Source organism: Anas acuta, chromosome W (assembly GCF_963932015.1).
Source record: "Anas acuta chromosome W, bAnaAcu1.1, whole genome shotgun sequence".
Taxonomy (NCBI): Eukaryota; Metazoa; Chordata; class Aves; order Anseriformes; family Anatidae; genus Anas; species Anas acuta.
This window is the reverse complement of record NC_089016.1, coordinates 12,340,640-12,361,608: the sequence shown is the minus strand read 5'-3', so window position 1 is coordinate 12,361,608 and position 20,969 is coordinate 12,340,640. Positions and strand designations below refer to the sequence as shown.

Sequence of the window (20,969 nt, the reverse complement as noted above, 5' to 3'; positions counted from 1 at the left end):
TGACATCAGCCAGTGGCCCTGCTAGGCCAGCAGAAGCCACCTGCTTGGCATGCTGACTGTGGGATCCCCTCTGCCTCCATAACCAGGAGGACCCCGACAGAAAGAATGCCCCCATATGGGTTGTCCTGTCCCTTCTGCTTGAGCCCATGACTGCACAGCAGCAGGCACAAGGCTTGGCTGTGTCTAGCCAAGAAGCTGCAAGGCCAGCAGCAGGGCCATGGCTTGGAAGATGCTGCTGAGTATTTATGATCAGACCCTAGATTCTTTTTTCAAGGAACAGCTTCTGAGGGTTAATGAGACATCTGTGAAATGATGGAAATGCTGGGATGAGAGCAAGGTGGTGAGCAGAGATGGCTGTCTGCAGACTTCCAGGAAGTAGGAAAAGGTGTGGGACAGCATTTGAAATCATGCAGAGGAGAAGGCAGAGAGTGCTGGCAAGAATGGAAGGACCCAACAGCCCTGTCCCTTTGGCTAGAGCTTATGAGAAGACAACATATAGTCATTGCAGTACAGCCTCTTTGCTTTCTTGCAACCCTGTGCAGAGGCAGGGTGGTGTCATACCAGTGTTCTTCTCATGGCATCACACTGCCCACCGCATTCCTCAAACCCCCAAGAAAAGTCGTGAGGCAGACAGGGGGATGCAGGATCTCTCCTCGCAGTGGCTGGGGTCAGGCCTTGGCCCTTTTGCTTCACCAAAACCAACCAAGACTTTTCTCAGCACAGTGCTTTGCCTGTCTGTAATTATGGCCTCCCATTATCTGCCCTAACATGTCCCTGGGGAAGCTTTGTTAGTAGCAGCCCTCAGTGGAGCCCATTAATACTCCAAGTCACTTCAGCTTTTCCTTTTGCATTTGCTTTTTCGCACAGTTGCATCATTCTCCGCTCAGTACCCAAGTTTCATTGACTCAGCATCAAAATACTCCATGGATTCATTAAAACACAGAAACTCCTAAGCAGCCATATCTCTCCCACCGTTTTCTTCAAGTCTTCAAGACTTGTTCAGCTAATTGGAGAGCTTTCATTATTCTAGTTAAGGGGGAAGATTTCAAAGAGCATCTAATAAAAATCTTTCTTCATTTTAAAGGCTGAATTTTGTTGTGTTTCAGTTGAGAGCATCATTCTCCTATAGGTATTGGTCTAGGGTTTCTCCTTTGAAGCCCTGCTTAGGTGGGAAGAACAGGGCTTTTCCTATTTCAAAACAAACAACAGGAAATCATGCTGCAATTTAAAAAAACAAAAAACAAAAAACAAAGAAACAAAAAAAGTTCAAGTTCCTTATTTTTTTGCCTCCAGTGATGTTTACCTTCCCAAAAGGATGACTATACATGATATATTTTTCAGTGATTAATAGGAAATTTCAAATAATTGTGTTAATATTAATCCATATCATAGTAATTCAATGATAAATGATGAGGGTCTTACTAAGGAAACCATTAAAAGACTGCTGAGAGATGGGTGAGCTTGAACTCACTGAAACTCAAAGCAGCAACTGGGTTGGTGAGAGCGATCTGAATGGTCAAAGAGTAAGGGGAGGGCAAACCAGGAGAGCAATGGAAAGTCCAGGTCCAGACAGGCAGGTGGAAAGGGGACATTCAGCATGTTCTGTGTAATCAAGATGGGTTTTGTTCCTGGAAGATGAGGGAGCACACCATGATAGACAAAGCGATGAGAATGCAAGTACAGGTGAACATCACTATTTCTTCTCCTGTCATTAATATACATGTAGACCATGGAAATTAGCATTTCTTCATGAAAGAAATTACACTTCACGTCAGACGTTTCACAGAAGGGATTGAATCATTTGAGCTGATGAGTAGTTGCTTTATCATTTGAGTACTAAAGAAATAACTGGGTGTTCAGGCAGAGCGTTGCTGTCTGACCATAAGCATAACCAGGGAAAACCTCCAGTGGCCCCGTTGTGTTTGAGGCACTTTCCTGCACTGACAGGTGTCAGAAAAGACCTGCAGGAGGCCGGAGCCCTTTGGGAAAATCAGATGGAGCCAAGTGGAGTTCCCAGGGCACCTCCACTGCCAGCAGTGGTCTTTGTCCCTGCAACTGCAACCCAGTGCAGCACAGGAAACCCCTTCAAAGACAAACCTCTTCTTCAGTGGGTTCCTTGGACTGACCTAGATTTGAAATGGCCCTTGGAAACCTGAGATACTCTCCCTTATTCCTACTAGACACGTGAACATCCGTTTACCTTCCTGGGTCATCTTTAGCAAACTCAGGCTCATAAACTCAAGTACAGCATGCTTAAAATGGCTGAGCCAGAACCCATCAGCTTGCCCCGCTTTGGAAATGGACATCATCCAACTAAGGTTTTGAAAGTGAAAAATGCAAAATGACCCAATACATATTATTTCCCTATTATCACCATTGTATTATTATTGTTATTATTGTTATTATTATTTTGTTATTATTATTTTCCTGTCTTATTAAACTGTCTTTATCTCAACTGACGGGCTTCACTTTCCATTTCTCTCCCCCGTCCCAGAGAGGGAGGGGGGAGGGTGAGCGAACAGCTGCGTGGTGTTTAGCTGCTGGCTGGGTTAAACCACGACAGGCCTCACCAGAGCCGAGTACAGGGGGATGATCACCTCCCTAGCCCTGCTGGTCACACTGTTTCTTTTGCAAGCCAGGATGCTGTTGGCCTTCTTGGCCACCTGAGCACACTGCTGGCTCATATTCAGCCCACTATCAACCATCACTCCCAGGTCCTTCTCTGCCTGGCAACACTCCAACCACTCCTCTCCCATCCTGTAGCTCTGCTTGGGGTTATTGTGCCCCAGGTGGAGGACCCGGCACTTGGCCTTGTTAAACTTCATGCAGTTGGCCTCAGCCCATCGGTGTAGCCTATCCAGATCCTCCTGCAGAGCCTTCCTACCCTCGAGAAGATCGACACATACACCTAGCTTGGTGTCATCTGCAAACTTACTGAGGGTGCACTCAATACCCTCATCCAGATCTTTGATGAAGATATTAAAGAGGACCGGCCCCAGCACTGAGCCCTGGGGGACGCCACTAGTGACTGGCCTCCAACTGGACTTGACTCCATTTACCATGACTCTTTGGGCCCGGCTATCCAGCCAGTTTCTAACCCAACGAAGCGTGTGCCAGTCCAAACCAAGAGCAGCCAGTTTCTTGAGGAGAATGCTGTGGGAAACAGTGTCAAAAGCTTTGCCGAAGTCAAGGTAGACCACATCCACAGCCTTTCCCTCATCCACCCAGCGCGTCACTTTGTCATAGAAGGAGATCAGGTTCGTCAAGCAGGACCTGCCTTTCATAAACCCATGCTGACTGGGCCGGATCGCCTGCTTGCCCTGCAAGTGCTGCTTGATGATTCTCAAGAGGATCTGCTCCATGAGCTTCCCTGGCACTGAGGTCAAACTGACAGGCCTGTAGTTCCCCGGGTCAGTCCTCCGGCCCTTCTTGTAGATGGGCATCATGTTTGCTAGCCACCAGTCAACTGGGACCTCCCCCGATAGCCAGGACTATTGATAAATGATGGTAAGCAGCTTGGCCAGCTCCTCTGCCAGTTCTCTCAGTACCCTTGGGTGGATTCCATCCGGCCCCATCGACTTGTGCACAGCCAAGTGTCGTACCAGGTCACCAACCATTTCTTTGTGGATAGTGAGGGCCACATCCTGCTCCCCATCCCCTTCCACCAGCTCAGGGTACTGGGTATCCAGAGAATAACTGGTATTGCCACTAAAGACTGAGGCGAAGAAGGCATTAAGCACCTCTGCCTTTTCCTCATCTCTTGTAACTAAGTTTCCCCCCGCATCCAGTAAAGGATGGAGATTCTCCCTAGTCCTCCTTTTTGTGTTGATGTATTTTTAAAAGCGTTTTTTGTTATCTTTAACGGCAGTAGCCAGATTGAGCTCCAGATGAGCTTTGGCCTTTCTAATTTTGTTCCTGCACAGCCTCGCAACATCCTTATTGTCCTCCCTAGTGGCTTTTCCACTTTTCCAAAGATTATAAACCCTCTTTTTTCTCCTAAGCTCAAGCCACAATTCTCTGTTCAGCCAGGCTAGTCTTCTTCCCCGCCAGCTCGTCTTTGGGCACGTGGGGACAGACCGTTCCTGTGCCATTAAGATTTCCCTCTTGAAGAGCGCCCAGCCTTCCTGGACTCCTCTGCCCTTCAGAACCACCTCCCAAGGGACTCTACCAACCAGTGTCCTCAGCAGCACAAAGTCAGCCCTCCAGAAGTCCAATACAGTGGTTTTACTGGTCCCCTTCCTGGCCTCGCCAAGAATAGAGAACTCCACCATTTCGTGGTCACTCTGCCCAAGACAGCTCCCGACAATCACATCCTCCACCAGTCCTTCTCTGTTTGTGAAGAGAAGGTCTAGTGGGGCGCCACCCCTGGTAGGTTCACTAACCAGCTGCGTCAGGAAGCTATCTTCCACACTCTCCAGAAACCTCCTAGACTGCTTTCTCTGGGCTGTGTTGTGCTTCCAGGATATGTCAGGGAAGTTGAAGTCCCCCACGAGAACAAGCGCTGAAGATTTTGCAACTTCTGTCAGCTGCCTGTAGAACTCCTCATCCATCTCCTCATCCTGGTTTGGCGGTGTATAAAAGACCCCGACCAGGACACTAGCCTTGTTGTCCCTGCCGATCCTAACCCAAAGGGACTCGACCTTGTCATTCCCAGCCTCGAGTTCTACAACATTGAAAGACTCTCTAATATAGAGAGCCACACCACCACCCCTTCTGTGCTGCCTGTCCCTTCTGAAGAGCTTATAGCCAGTCATTGCAGCACTCCAGTCATGAGTCTGGTCCCACCACGTCTCCGTGATGGCAACCAAGTCGTAGCCTGCCTGTCACACGATGGCTTCCAGCTCCTCCTGTCATGCTAACCTCCAGCTCCTCCTTATCATGCTAACCAGGACTCCCTGATTGCCATCCATGAGCTAGTTCATTGACTGGAGAGCCAAGGTGTAGCTGTAGAACTTGGTAGCATGGTTTAGTGATGGACTTGTCAGTACTAAGGCAAAGTTGCATGACCTGGGTTACACATCCTTGAGCAGTGTAAGGCACAATGCAATTCTTTTTGCCTTTTGCATCTATAGCACAGGAAGCATGACTTTGTCCTACTCTATTGACTGGGTAGGTCTTTTCACATTACTCAGTTTATGTTTCTGTGACTGGAAGGGGACAATTTCCTAAAAGAGGCCTAGCTCGTGGGTACAACTACAGCCACTTGAAGAAATATTTTCTTTACTTTTCTTCCAGAATTTTCCACAGAATACCCATGAGAGACCATGGATGTCCAGGTGTTTACTAATATTCAAGCTGAATTTCTCAGATTCCAACGGTTATTTCAATTATTTTATTTTATTTTATTTTATTTTATTTTATTTTATTTTATTTTATTTTATTTTATTTTATTTTATTTTATTTTATTATATTTTCATTTATTTTAATATATTTTATTATTTATTTTATTCCCAAAGAACACCTGACTTTTCTTAGAAAGAGTTTCATGTGCTGGGCTGGGCTGCACTTACAGGGACAAAGACCACTGCTGGCAGTGGAGGTGTCAGACCTCCAGACTCTGCTTTTCCTCCTGATGGAGGTCTCCAAAGAAGTCACCCTGGATGAACAGCAATAGAAGAATGATGCTCAAAACTGAAATGCAGCAAAATTCAGCCTTTAAAAACAGAAAAAAATTGTATTAGGTGCTTTTGGAAATCTTCCTTCTTAAATACACCATGCGAGTTCTGCAATTAGCTGCACAAGGCGTGAAGGTTAGAAGAAAACTATGGAAGAGATGTTAGGAGTTTCTTCATTTTAATGAAGAAACGCTCCAGCACCTTCTGCCTTCTCCTCTGCAGGCTGTCCTATGCTGTCCCACACTTTGCCCTATTTCCTGGAGTCTGCAGAACCCCCTTCTCAGTTCACCACCTTGCTCTCATCCCTTGATTTCACCCATGTATCGTCAACCCTCACTAGCTGTTCCTTGAAACACAAAGCCATGGTCTGATCAGAGGGTGACCTCTGGCACCACGGCTCAACACTTTGAGGGACATTTCTTCTTCCTCATGGCCAATGTGTAACTTCCAAGGTACACTCCCTGGAAGTCTTTCTCTCCTGCTCTTTCCTACTACTAATGGAAGCTCCGTCAGGATGGAACCATTCCTAAAAGGCATCCCAACCCATCAGGCTCCTTGCAGCCTGGCAGCCAACCAGACACGTGTCACCTCAGCAGAATCTTCCAAGCCATGGGCCTGCTGCTGGCCTTGCAGCTTCTTGGCTAGACACAGCCAAGCCTTGTGCCTCCTGCTGTCCAGTCATGGACTCAAGCAGAAGGGACAGGACAACCCATCTTGGTTCCTTCTTTCTGTCTGGGTCCTCCTGGGTATGGAGGCAGAGGGGATCCCACAGTCAGCATGACAACCAGGTGGCTTCTGCTGGCCTAGCAGGGCCACTGGCAGATGTCAGCCCAAAAGTACAGATCCCAGGGAGAAGGCAAGGGTGACCTGCCAGCTACAGACAGAAGAGACCTCACAGTCCCTTTCCGTGACACGTTCCTGCTGCTGCCCTATCCATTGCAGAGACAGAAGTGACCTCACAGTCCCTGCCACAGTCACATTCCTCCTGCTGGGGCTGGAGATCCTGAGGTAGAGCTGGCAGTGCTGCTGTGCAGAGCCAGGGACTGTGGTGCCCTGGGACCCCCGGGAATGCTGCTCGGGGGGGGCAGCAGACCCAACTCCATGGGGATCTCTGCTGCTGAGCCCCTCTCCATCTGCCCTGATGGCTCAGCAACACAGGGAAGTGCTGGGCAGGACCATGGGGTGTCTCTAAGGGCACAAAGGGCAGGCAAGTGCTGCACCAGATCTTGCCCACGGCACTTCAAAATGCTTATCCTCAGTTACTCTGAAGTCTTATGGGCCTTTGCCTGATGACTCTTCACCACCACTTCTGGCATTGCAGAGCCCTGCTTTAGCCCATTGTCTCCTCAAATTTGCCTTTTCCTTTACCAAAACCTTTTTTGGATGATCACTCCTTTTATGAGGTTCTAATCACTGCCCACTGAACACCTTGTTCCTGCAGATCTTCTGACTTCTCCTGGCAGCTCCAGATTCCTCTCCAGGCCTGCATTGGCCATCAGCCCCACTGCAGGGGGTGTAGTCCCATGCAGATGAATCCAGTTGTCTACTTTGGCAAGTGCCACCATAAAGAGAGCTCTTGTTGCAGTCCTTGATCCCTCACAGATCACCCTGGGATTTTCAGCCTGTGTTCTTTACTCCATGAAGAGGCCCAGAAAACAGAAGAGCAGGGATGAACCCCTTCTCTCTATTCCAGACAGTAGCATTGGAAGAGGCATCCAGGCTTCTTGGTTTGCCCTGAACAGCCCCTTTTGTTACTGTTTGGTTTTAGTTTGGTGCTAGCAGGGAGGCCACCTGTGACAGAGGACTGCACAGTGCCTGCTGCTGCCTGCTGGGACACAGATGCCACTGCAGAGACAACAGGACTGGCATCAAATTACATGAGATATAAAGTCTAACCCAAATACAAGAAACACAAGAGACCAATGTGGAAGCCAAAAGAGAGCAGCAGTGAAAAGGCCACGTCCTGCTGCTGGCCGTGGCCATGGCTCCAGGGAAGCAGCAGCCCTGACCCGAAGGCAGCAGAGAGGCAGAACCCAGCGGGCAGTGAGGGGCAGCCCCGAGGGCCACCGGGGCTGCTCGTTCATGTGTCAGCTGGGCTCTTGTCCCTGAGCCCCTCCTGCGTGCCGGGGTTTGCTCTCCCAGCTCCAGAGGAGATGGGAAGAGATGGCAGCTGAGACCAATGAATTTCTGCTGGATTCTTTATTGTCTTTATCTACACAGGAATCCTGGTTCTATAGGTAAATCTTTGACAAGTAGAAGGCTAAGAATAATATTATTTATATCAGAAACAATAGTTAGTGAAAATAATAACACAGACAAATGTAAACTAAGAAAAAAAAATTCTGAGAAAAATAGGTGTTTCTGATTATAGGCTAATTGATATAGGCAAAGAAGCTGAAGAACATGTATTAAAATGGTGTCCTCACTGCATCCCTTAGTTCCAGGTTCCTCATGCTGTAGATGAGGGGGTTCACAGCTGGAGGCACTGGTGATAGGAAGAGATTGCAGTTGAGACCAATGAATTTCTCCCGGTTTCTTTATTGTCTTTATTTAAACATGAATATTGATTGTAAAGGTATTTGAAATTATTGACTTAATAATAATAATAATAATAATAATAATAATAATAATAATAATAATAATAATAATAATAATAAAATAAAAATTAAGAGACTTAGAATAACATTAAATCGAAGCCACAAGTTAGAGGGAATAATAATAAAGAAAATTACTTTCAAGAATTTGCATTGAGTCTTTTTTTCAGAAATCCTGTGTGTCCTGTTAGTATTATATGCACATTATTTCTGCTGAAGAAAGATGTATTCAAATAGTTTCCTCACTGCATGCTTGATTTCCTTGTTCCTCATGCTGTAAATGAGGGGGTTCACTGCTGGAGGCAACAGTGAGTATAGAACAGCCACCACCAGATCCAGGGATGGGGAAGAAATGGAGGGAGGGTTCAGGTAGGCAAATATGGCAGTGAGAAGAAACAGGGAGACCACAGCCAGGTGAGGGAGGCACGTGGAAAAGGCTTTGTGCCGGCCCTGCTCAGAGGGCATCCTCAGCACAGCCCTGAAGATCTGCACATAGGACACCACAATGAAAACAAAAGAACCAAAGGCCAAAGAAAAACTAAACACAAGTGCCCCAACTTCCCTCAGGTAGGCATCTGAGCAGGAGAGCTTGAGGATCTGGGGGATTTCACAGAAGAACTGGTCCACAGCATTGCCTTGGCAGAGGGGCAGGGAAAATGTAGTGGCCGTGTGCAGGACAGCGTTGAGAAAGCCACTGCCCCAGGCAGCTGCTGCCATCTGGGCACAAGCTCTGCTGCCCAGGAGGCTCCCGTAGTGCAGGGGCTTGCAGATGGCAACGTAGCGGTCGTAGGCCATGACAGTGAAAAGGGAATACTCTGCTCCAATGAAGAATACGAAAAAGAGGACTTGTGCAACACATCCTTGATAGGAGATGGCCCTGGTGTCCCAGAGGGCATTGGCTGTTGCTTTGGGGACAGTGGTGGAGATGCATCCCAGGTCGAGGAGGGCAAGGTTGAGGAGGAAGAAGTACATGCGGGTGTGGAGGCGGTGGTCGCAGGCTACGGCAGTGAGGATGAGGCCATTGCCCAGGAGGGCAGCCAGGTAGATGCCCAGGAAGAGTGCAAAGTGCAGGAGCTTCTGCTCCCACATGGCTGCAAATGCCAGCAGGAGGAACTCACTCACAGAGCTGCTGTTGGACATTTACAGGTTCTGACACGGAGTCCTGCTCAAGGCAGAGGAAGACTATTTACCACAGAGTTATGTGAGAGGAATAATTTCCATTTCTCTTAAAAGAGCCTCCCTCTGCAAATATCCGTAGACCTTTGGCGGGTCTTATTCATGCCATATTAGTGATGCTGCCTTAGGGCCTCCATGGGAGCAGGCGACTCTGCTCTGGACAATGCAGGAGTCAGTCCTGACCTACAGCAAGAGATGAAGAACATAGGTGGATTTATATTTTCTATATTATGTTCTAGCTGCCCCACCACACCTGAGGACTGTCTGTAAGGCATAAATCCTGGGCACTTCTGCTGCATTCCAAGTGAAATCCTGTGAATTGTCAGAGGCAAAGGTACTATCCCTTTAGTTCAGGTTGTACTTTCAGAGGGGACAGCCACTCTGTCTATAGAGGCTGGTCTCTTCTGCTGGCATGTGTATGAGCTGTAGGATAATTATGCTCACATGTTCACCTGAAAAGAAGCAGGACACTGCTGAATCCAGGCTTAGAGTTCACATCTCCAGACACCTCACCCTGTCCCTGTATTTGCCATTCCCCAAGCACACCGAGGGTTCACTTCATGTGCATGTGAAACCCCATCCCCAGCCAGAATCACAGAATTGCAGGGGTTGGAAGGGACCTCAAGAGATCATCTGGTCCAACCCCCCTGCCAAAGCAGGTTCCTTAGAGCAGGCTGCCCAGGTAGGCATCCAGACAGGCCTTGAATATCTCCAGAGAAGGAGACTCCACAACCTCCCTGGGCAGCCTGTTGCAGAGCTCCGTCACCCTCACCATGAAGAAGTTCTTTCGCATGTTGGTGCGGAACTTCCTGTGCTCCATGTTTTGGCTATTTGCCCCATGTTCTGTCCCCACAAACCACTGAAAAGAGGTTGGCCAAATCCCTCTGTCTCCCACACTAAGATATTTGTAAACATTGATAAGATCCCCTCTCAGTCTTCTCTTCTCAAGGCTGAACAGACCCAGGTGTCGTGGTTCCGCTCGAGTGGGCAGCCGAGCTCCACCACAGCCGCTCTCTCACTCCCCCTCCTCAAAGAGGAATGGGGAGAAAATATGTGAAAAGGGCTCAAGGGTTGAGATAAGGACAGAAAAAAAAGTCATGCAATAATTATTGTAACGGGCAAAACAGACTCAGCATAAGAAGACAGTAAGATTTATTGCTCATTACTAACAAGCTAGAGAAGTGAGAAACAAAGGAAAGAAACCAAAAGCACCTTACCCCCCCATCCACTCTCTTCCACCTCCTCCCCCCGAGTGGCGCAGGGGAACGGGGGAATGGGGGTTATGGTCAGTCTACAGCACTTCTCTGCCGCTCCTTCTCGGTCACTCTCGTCCCCTGTGCTGTGGGGTCAGAGGGACAGACGGACACTGAGCAGACCCTCCTGTGCTGCAGCTCTGCCTGCAGAGGAGGCAGCTCCTGCTCATTGCAAATGCTGTGTGCTCTGCTTTGGCCTGCAGACACCTCTCAAAGACAGGGCACTGGGCATCACAGAGGGTTTGCAGCTCCTAAGGTCAGCTAGGATAAAACCTGAGAGGACCACAATGATGATGTTGGTGCAGTCTGTGGGATGAGGTGTGGGAAGGGACTTCACAAAGTTAATCACCGGCACTTTGATTTCTCAGTGCAATGCTCCAGGAGTCTCAGTCTGCTGTACAACCCCAATAATCCATTACTATGAAATCTGCCTCCCCTCCATGGCAGGAATCTCAAAACACATACTGCAGAAAAAGCCTTACCCTTCAGATAAACCAAGCGTCAATCTTCCTCTTGAAATGCTTCCTCATAATGCCATTCTCTAAAGCACTTCAGAAACAGAGAGACCCATCCCGACAGATACTATCAGCCATCAGATGTGCCAGCTGTAGAAGACTCCTCTGGCAACCCCACCTGCATTGCCCTGCTGCCAGAGACTCACGGTGTCAAGAGTCTGCAGATGTGTCCTACCACACGCTGCCCTCTGTTGTTGGGTTCCTCACAAGCCCTCTTTCCTTCTCTCCTCTCCCCGTGCCAGCTGCGGTCAGAGTCCCCAGCCCTGCTGCTCTGTGCAGAGGAGCTGCTCCTGGGCAGAGCTGTCTCTCTGCTGCGCTGCCTGCTTGCTAGGAGCTCCCCTTGGGCCCAGGAGCCCGGCCCAGCTCAGCAGCACAGCACCCGCTTTGCTTGCTTGCTCTGTGCCGTTGGGCTCCCTCGAGGTGTCCCCAAGGCCTCAAGAGCTGACAACTCCTGAAGGCAGCAGGGTCTTTGCTGGGGTGTGGTGTTTGAGGCAGACCGAAGTCATCACTGACTGCCCTTCTCTGAACACAGGAAGGATGACTTTTGCAAGGGTGATTTGTGCTTTTAGACTGTGGTTGTCAAACATGTTGTGCTTTAACCTGTCAGGCACCTCAGCACCACACAGCTGTTAGCTCACACCCACTCCTAAAAAGACAATGGGTTGAAATAAAAATAACATAAAAGGACAGAAAATGAAGAGATAGGAATAACAGTAACAATACTAATAATAAAAAATAATAAACTTTATTTTTATTATTGTTATATGTATAAAGCAAGTGATGAGCAGTGCAATTGCTCATCACACACTGACCGATGTCCAACCTTTCCCCAAGCAGGGGTCCCACAGAACCTGGACAGCCTGCATTAGGCTCTTGTGTGCAGGTCCCTTGACCTTACTTTGTTATAGGGCAATACAGGTTTTCAGAAGGATTTGGAACATTTGCTTCCCTTTCTCAAATACTTCTGTTGCTGTGTGGCCCCATGTGATGGGGCATCAATACGTTGGAAGTGTTCAGGAGCTTCCCTGTGTTCCAGGGCAGTCTGGATCAGCCCATGGCAAAAGTAGGGCTGTGCTTCCAGCCCTGGGGCAGTTGATTCCAGGTGGGCAGGACACCCCTCCATGTGAAAGAAAAGTGTGGCCTTCGTACTGCCACCAAAGGGATGGAGAAAAATGCATTAGCAATATTTATTGTGGCATAGCACTTGGCTGCCTTTGACTCCAGTTCGTACTGAATGAAGTTCTAGAATGCCTGGCACAGCATCACTCAGTGGTGGTGGGACTTCATTCAAGCCACAGAAGTGCACTGTTATCTTCCACTCCCCATTAGAATTTTGCACTGTCCATATGGGACTATTAAAGGGTGAGAGAGTATTGTTGATCACTCCTTGGCTCTCCAGTCGATGAACCAGCTCATAGATGGGACTCAGGGAGTCTCTGTTAGTGCAATATTGCCTCAGGTGCACTGTTGTGGTAGCGATTGGCACCTGCTTCTCATTGGCCATCAGCACCTCCACAGCAGAAGGGTCCTGTGAAAGAGTGGTCAAGGTAGACAACTGTTTCCTGTCCTCCGTCTCCAAGACAGCTATGCCATAAGCCCACCAATACCCTTGTGGACCTTTGAAGTACCTGCTCCTGAAGTAGTCTACACCAAGGTTACACAGAGCCTCCAGGCCAGTCCCAATGCATTGCGTTTTCCACTCCTACCCCATTAGACTCACTTCAGCCTCCAATACAGTTAAGTCTTGGATTTGATGTGCCAGGCCAATAATCCTCAAAGTCCAATATACCTGATTGTCCTCTCCCTCCCCCAGGGTGAAAGCTGTGCCCCTCGAGTCCTGCTCATAGTATTCTTTACTCTGTTTGGAGGATTGCCCACTAGAAATTGGAGCAGCAAGTGTCACAGAAGAACCACTTTTTGACAAAGTTTTTCCTTGTGCTTCATGTATCCGTGCCTGTAAGGTGGAGGTCAATTTTTGCATCGCATTTTCTCATGGCCTCTCCATGGTCACACAGGTGAAAGCACAGGATAGAAACTGGTATGTACCCACTATGTTACCTTTCTTGAGCAGAGGGATGCTTACATCTGATAGCTGAGCTATTGGTTCGTGCAGGTGGGGAGGAAGCCGTATTCTCTTGGAGCTGTTGGACCTCTTGGGAAAGTTTCTTTCTGGATGAGACACAGGCCCATAGGGAAGAAGAGAGACTTTCTTTGTAATGCCATAGTTGGCTAGCCAATTCATCCACCATGGGTTCCTCTTGGTCTTTCCTGGTCATTACTGCCCATGGGTTGGCATATGATGATGGTGTGCTCTGTACAACTCCTGCCCCATGGGTCATGTGCACTTGACTTCATCTGGATCTTTGGATAGCTGTTTGTTATCTAGGTTTCTACAAATCTCCTTCAGCATGTCTAATTTCCTCAGGAATGGATACCCCTCTGCATGGTGGTCCACTTTCCTGGTTGACATACAAGATTTTTCAAAGGAGACCTTTCCTTCAAGCATGATGGGAGTAAGTTCCTTGTGCCCTTTTCCAATGGCTTTGTCCATCACCCTAGAGGGAGATTCTGGCTGCTTGGCTTCCCTGCTCTCCAATTCCAGGCTATTGGCCCTGTTCTCCCCCCACTGGAGCAGCCAGATGACAATGTGCTCACCGAGATGATTGCTGAAATCTTTTCCCATACCTTGTAGCTTACCCTGGGACAGGGACCATTTGGTTTCTGATGCTTATATGATTTCTTCTGCTTTGACCTCTTTTAACAAGGCCAAGTGCCGGGTCCTCCACCTGTGGTGCAATAACCCCAAGCAGAGCTACAGGCTGGGAGAGGAGTGGTTGGAGAGCTGCCAGGCAGAGAAGGACCTGGGAGTGATGGTTGATAGTGGGCTGAATATGAGCCAGCAGTGTGCTCAGGTGGCCAAGAAGGCCAACAGCATCCTGGCTTGCATAAGAAACAGTGTGACCAGCAGGGCTAGGGAGGTGATCATCCCCCTGTACTTGGCTCTGGTGAGGCCGCACCTCGAGTACTGTGTTCAGTTTTGGGTCCCTCGCTACAAGAAGGACATCAAAGTGCTTGAGTGGGTCCAGAGAAGGGCGACGAAGCTGGTGAGGGGTCTGGAGAACAAGTCCTATGAGGAGTGGTTGAGGGAGCTGGGCTTGTTCAGCGTGGAGAAAAGGAGGCTCAGGGGTGACCTTATTGCTCTTTACAGATACCTTAAAGGAGGCTGTAGAGAGGTTGGTCTATTCTCCCACGTGCTTGGTGACAGGACGAGGGGGAATGGGCTTAAGTTGCACCAGGGGAGTTTTAGGTTGGATGTTAGAAAGAACTTCTTTCCTGAAAGGGTTGTTAGACATTGGAACAGGCTGCCCAAGGAAGTGGCGGAGTCACCATCCCTGGAAGTCTTTAAAAGACGTTTAGATGTAGAGCTTAGGGATATGTTTTAGTGGGGACTGTTAGCGTTAGGTCAGAGGTTGGACTCGATGATCTTGAGGTCTCTTCCAACTTAGAAATTCTATGATTCTGTGATTCCAAGATGGCCCAACTCTGGAGAAACCTGCCTCATCTTCTTTTTCCTCCTTTCTTGTCTGGGTAGGAGTTTCCTTCCTTTCTAAAGAAAAACTGAGTTTTTCACACGCACTGTTTTCTCTTGCATGTAGAGGCAACCGATACTGGCTTAGGTTGGTTCTCTGGCCCAGTGATGTGGCCCATTGCAGGGGCTGGAGTGGCTGCAGGGACTATCACAGGAGTTGTTCTGGCTGCGGTGCCTTTTGGATGAGTTGGAGTGGCTGCAGGGCCTATTGCAGGTTTGGGAGTGGCTATAGGGCCTATTATAGGGATGTATTTAACCTTAAGCCCACTGCAGGAGCTGGAGTGCCTGTAGGGCCTGTTGCAGGGTTTGGAGTGGCTTTGGACAGGCTCTGGGCCTGTCAAAGGGGCTGTAGTGTGCCTGCAGGAAAAGTCATAGGGGTTGGAGAGGCGTGGACTGTAGCTTCATAAGCATACCTTAACCACCAGCAGTGATTTGTGTCTCTTTGAAATTGCTGGGATGATGACACAAATTTCTAAGCATTTCACAGGTTTTTTTAGGATTCTGCACTTGCTCAGAGGTGAAATTCTAAAGCAATTGACGTGCCCACAGATCCTCGAACTCTCCCTGCCACTCCTAACTTTCCTGCCTCTGGACAGATCTCTGGATGGCACGTTTAAGTAATTGTTTAAACTTAAACAAAAACTGAATGGTATTCAGGAGACCTAAAAATAGGAACATGCTGGTTTGACCATCCCAAGGATATTCAAAGCTTTGAAGAGCTATTGTAATTAGCCTGGAAGAGAAGCATGAGGTGAAGGAGAAAGGGAGAGTGAAGAAGTGGGGAAAAGCATCCCCCACCACCCTGCATAGATTTACTCCCTGAGGAGAAAAGGCAAAGACTGTAATTCTTAATAGTTTCCAAGAGATGAAGAGATGGTTCCTGAGGTATTGAGGGGGCAATAATTTGATCCTATCAGCAGTCAGTTTTATCCAGTACAGCAAAACAGTAACCTTAAACCAGCCCCCAGAACTGATAAACAGCATGACATGGAAGTTACTAATGTGCTATACAACACAGTTCTGAAAAGAAGCACAACAGACCCCAGATCAGAATGATCAATATTATGATCAGCAACTGTTAAACTGATCTAATGCTTATAACAATTTATTTTTAAAACACTGTGGTCAGATCTGTCATCTCAACCTTTGTGCTCCACGCTAGGCACCAAGAAGACTTGCTGTGGTTTGACCCTGCAGGCAGCTCAGCACTACAAAGCTATTCATCCAATGGGACGGAGGAGAGAACTCAGAGGAAAAAAAAAAAAAAAGTAAAAGTTCATGGGTTGAGATAAAGGCAATTTAATAGAATGCAAAAGGAATTACTATTATTACTATTATTATTGACACAAATCAACTAAGGTCATGATTTTTTGTGTGTCAAAGGTGGTGATAAGAGACACCACCTTTAAAAGACAGGATAAGATAAAAGACAGGATAAGATAAAAGACAGGAAAGGTGGTGGTGATAAATCAGAAAGTGACAGAGCTGAGCATGACATAGATTGTATGGAATAAGTGCTGGATATTTTCTTAGTTTTGTCTGAGATGGAGTTAATTTTTCTTCCTAGTAGCTGGTATGGTGCTGTGTTTCATTACAGAATCACAGAATAGTTTGGGGATGAAAAGACCTTACAGATCACATAATTCCAACTCACCTCCCATGGGAAGGGACACCTTCCACTAGACCAGGTTGCTGAAAGCCCCATCCAAACTGGCCTTGAATGCATCAAGGGATGGGGCACAGATCTAATAGATCCATATCCTTCTTACACAGGGAGCCCCAGAGCTGAATGCAGTCCTTGAGGTGTGGCCTCACTAGGGCCAAATACAGAAGGGCAATCACTTCCCTACATCTGTTGACCACAGTATCCTTGGTACAAGGCAGGCCTGCTTGGCCAACTTAGCACACTGATGGCTCATATTCAGCCGACTATCCACCAATATCCCCAGGTCCTTTTCCCCTGGGCAGCTGTCCAGCCGCCCTTCCCACAGCATTGCATGGGGTTCTTGTGCCCCAAGTGCAGGACCCAGCACTTGGTCTTGTTGAACTTCATGCAGTTGGCCTCAGCCCATGGGTGCAGCAATCAACAAGACAGAAGTCACCTCACTAGCATTTTTAAAGCCATGGGCTGGCTGCTGCTCTTGCAGCTTCTTGGCTAGACACAGCCAAGCCTTGTGCCTCCTGCTCTCCAGTCATGGACTCAAGCTGAAGGGACAAGATGACCCATATGGGGGCCTTCTTTCTGTCTGGGTCCTCCTGGGTATGGAGGCAGAGGGGATCCCACAGTCAGCATGACAACCAGGTGGCTTCTGCTGGCCTAGCAGGGCCACTGGCAGATGTCAGCCCAAAAGTACAGATCCCAGGGAGAAGGCAAGGGTGACCTGCCAGCTACAGACAGAAGAGACCTCACAGTCCCTTTCCGTGACACGTTCCTGCTGCTGCCCTATCCATTGCAGAGACAGAAGTGACCTCACAGTCCCTGCCACAGTCACATTCCTCCTGCTGGGGCTGGAGATCCTGATGCAGAGCTGACCTCTCTAGTCCCTTAGAGACAAGGGTTCACTTTTCTGGATTAGAAATTTAGCAGATGGGCTGTTCTGCTTAGGGTGTCAGGTCTGTGGTTAGGTTATGGGCAAGCTTTGTGGAATAGTTTTTTGTTTTACATCTGCCTAGAAGTCTAGGTTTATTGGAGCATGTTAATGCTAGTATTGAAGGCAGGAATTAGGGTGAGCACAAGAGTAAAGGCAAGGGCAAAGGACTATGGGCTGAGTTTTGCTTTATGGAATTCTTTGAGTTCAAGCATTAGAATAGAGGATTCTTGTCAGGGTTTTGGAGTAGCATTTAGGTTTAGGGATTTCTCTTTAAAACTCTTCAAATGTGGGTTTTCTTTAAAACTGGTTACTCTTTAAAATTGGCTAACGCCCTTACATCAATGTTTTAATTCTGTGTTAAAGCAGCATCAACATTAGCTGAAGCCTCTTACCTCTACTAAATTGTTGTAGAGGTTCACTCATCCTTCTCCCTCCCTCTCTAGGAATGTCTGGATCAGCCCCTGGCTTTGTGTTTCATGGATTACTGAGGGCAGATTGAGAGAAATCAGTCAAGTCAGGAAGGTGCTCAGAGCAAGGTGAGAGCAATGTGGGGAAGCAAGGTGGGTATCTACGTCCTGCAGGGAAACAGGTGCAGACGTGACAGCATAGGACAGTGTGTGGTGGTTATTGTCAAGGATCAAAAGATGAAAGGATGAAAGCCCCCGACGGAGCCAACAGCTTTGTCTGCTGGGCTCTTGTCTCCGTCAGTGATGCCTATGAGGAGACACCTCATCCTTACAGCAGTAGGGCCTCAGTGCCTCCTCATCCCCCTCCAGGAGCCTGGGAGATGTCCTCCTGTAGCCTTGTACTTGGCACTGCCCTTACCCACTGTGGACTGACCCAGGAAGAGTCCTAAACCTTGCTGGAGGGACAGGATCTCCCTTCCCAGAGGCTGGGGTCAGGGCCCGACTGTTGGACTTCATGGGACAAGGTTTCATCAAGGTTTCCTCAGCATCAGGGCCACCTTTCCTGGGCCTTGGTCTCCCCGTCATCACTGCCTGCCCTTTTCTGCTCTAACAAGTCCATGGGGAGGCCTTGTCAGTAATGTCCCTCAGTGGGACCGTTAGCACTGTGAGAGGCTTTGGAGTTTGCATCAGATTTGGACTACTTGAGAAGCTGCTTCAGCCACCCAGATAAAGCTCCTCTGCCAGGCACAGCATTGCTGGGGGCACTGCGTGCAGCTGGCATGGGGAGAGGAGAGAAGGGGGAGAGAGGTTCAGGGCAGCCAGGGGATGGGGAAGGCAGGGGAGAGCTGGCAGAAGGAGAAATGTTGCAAGCCACCTCCCCATGGTAAGTCTCTGGGTGCAGGGCAATGCCGCTGCACACCCTGCCAGGCTCTCCTGGAGCTGGCCCAGCCCTCAGCTGATGGGAGCTGTCAGGAGGACACTCGGTGTTGGAGTTGAAGGGCATGCAGGGCTTGTGTGCTGCAGGGTCAGCGTGCAGGGCCCGAGGGCTCCCTTCTCTTGGGCCCGGCTGTAGGCAGTGCAGCCGGGGGTGCAGGCAGGGGTGGCCAGAGCTGTGGTGCAGAGCAGGGTCCCTGCTGTGCCCCAGGGGCTGTGTGCTGGGGCAGGGCCTCTGCCGCCTGCCAGGCTCAGCACTCAGCCTGCCTGGGGAGCTGCCCAGGGGCTGCGGGGAGAAGCTGCGGGTGGAAGGACCCCCCCTGGTACCGCAGGGCAGGGCAGGGTCCTGCTGCTGCCCAGAGCCTGCTGCCTGGGGAAGGCTGCTCACAGCCCCACACCTCCCTAGGGCACTGCACTACAGAACTGCCCGGCAAGAGCTACCTGAAGGCAGTGCACTTTTTAGAATCTGCTTCATTTTCCTGCCCATGTGCTGAGGCAGAAGGATGGTAATGGAGTAAGAACATCTGTAGTAGAGATTAAGGCTCCTTGAGCATTGCTGCTGCTCTGAGGCACCTCTCACACCTCAGCATACAGACTGTACCAACACCACCTTTGTTGTTTCTTAAGGAGTTATTTGACCTTCTCCATTCCTGCAGACAGGGAGATGACCTTGCCCAGTGGACTTCTCAGATCACTCAGGGTTCCCTTTTACCTGTTGCTGTAGGCTAGGACTGACTGCTGCAGAGCCCACAGTACAGCCCCCTGCTTCTTTTGGCACCCTCAGAACACCAAGCAGAAGTAAGCCAAGCAGCTGCAGAAAGCTCTTCCTGTGAAAGGAATGGGAAAGAATATGTTCTGTGTGACTGTTCTATGAGACATACAAAGTATTTTGGTCAGAGAAGTCCTTAAATTTTACAATGTCACTTCTTCTTTTCAACAGACTACCATGCTCAGGGGCAATAAATGTGTAACAACAGCTCCATCACCGAGTTCCTCCTGCTGGCATTCACAGAAACACGGGAGCTGCAGCTCCTACACTTCGTGCTCTTCCTGGGCATCTGCCTGGCTGCCCTCCTGGGCAATGGCCTCATCCTCACTGCCGTAGCCTGCGACCACCGCCTGCACACACCCATGTATTTCTTCCTCCTCAACAAGTTGGGGCACTTGTGTTTAGTTTTTCTTTGGCCTTTGGTTGTTTTGTTTTCATTGTGATGTCCTATGTACAGATCTTCAGGGCTGTGCTGATGATGCCCTCTGAGCAGGGCCGGCAAAAAGCCTTTTCCACATGCCTCCCTCACCTGGCTGTGGTTTCCCTCTTTCTCAGCACAGTTATCTTTGCCCACCTGACGCCCCCATCAATTTCCTCCCCTTCCCTGGATGTTGTTCTGGCATTTCTGTACTTGGTGGTGCCTCCAGTAATGAACCCCTTCATCTACAGCATGAGGAACAAGGAGATCAAGGTTGCCATGTGGAAAGTGATGAATGGGTGTTTTTCTTCAGCAATATATTGCCTGCCTTCTTCTGTAAATCACTCGTAATGTAAATCATGATAGGTGAAGCCAGTGGGTATTATGTTCTTGTGTTGTTATTGGTGTTCTGCTTTTTCTCAATTTTATTTTATCAAATATTTTCCACAAAGAAATATAACTCTTCAATTTGCTTGAGTATTTAAACCAATTAAAGTGACTTGTTGTCTTATATCCTTCCTCTGAGATGTTTTCTGTGGCTTCAGGGACAGTGTGCAGCGGTGGAGTGGAAAAGAGTCGTGGCAGTCCAGCCTGGGAGCACCAGCACTGGGTCCTTGCATTGCTGCTCTCCTGCCACTGACACCCTCTCCTGCTGAGCCCTGTTGGCTGTTTAAGGCCTGGATGCTCCTGTAGCTTGGTGCCAGTGCTGCTGTGGGGCTGTGCTGGGACTGCAGGCAGGGACAGGCAGTGGGCACATGAGTGACACAGCTGGCCTCCAGAACAGCATTTCCCTCCTAAAAGGGCCGTGCCTGAAGGCTCACATCATCTTTCGGAGTTGCTGTCACATCAGAACGTTCTCAAAGAGAGTCCCGAAGGCTCCCTGGGACATAGGATGTGCTGGGAGAAGAGCAGGGCCTGTCCAGGTGCAGGAGAGACACAGGAACAGAAACCCTTTGCAGCTGCTGCTACCTGCAGGCACATTGTATGCACATGGAGAGAGGAACAAGAGCAAGCACAAAGGCCATCGGCTATCCCTAGGGGTGTCATGAAGGCCAGTGGGGCAGAGTGTCCTCAGGATCATCCTTCCTGAAAGTAACAACCATGGGGCA

The 20,969-nt window shown here is 49.0% G+C and overlaps 1 protein-coding gene and 1 long non-coding RNA gene across 2 annotated transcripts in view; one reads left to right on the top strand and one right to left on the bottom strand.

Annotated features, from left to right (window-relative positions):
• Positions 1 to 20,969, top strand: part of LOC137846977 (uncharacterized) — a 209,431-nt gene that overhangs the window by 161,405 nt on the left and 27,057 nt on the right. The gene's annotated exons all lie outside the window — the stretch shown is intronic.
• Positions 8,255 to 9,349, bottom strand: LOC137847311 (olfactory receptor 14C36-like). Its single transcript, XM_068665601.1, has one exon. The coding sequence runs from the start codon at positions 9,347 to 9,349 to the stop codon at positions 8,414 to 8,416; it is 936 nt and encodes a 311-aa protein (XP_068521702.1). The 3' UTR covers positions 8,255 to 8,413.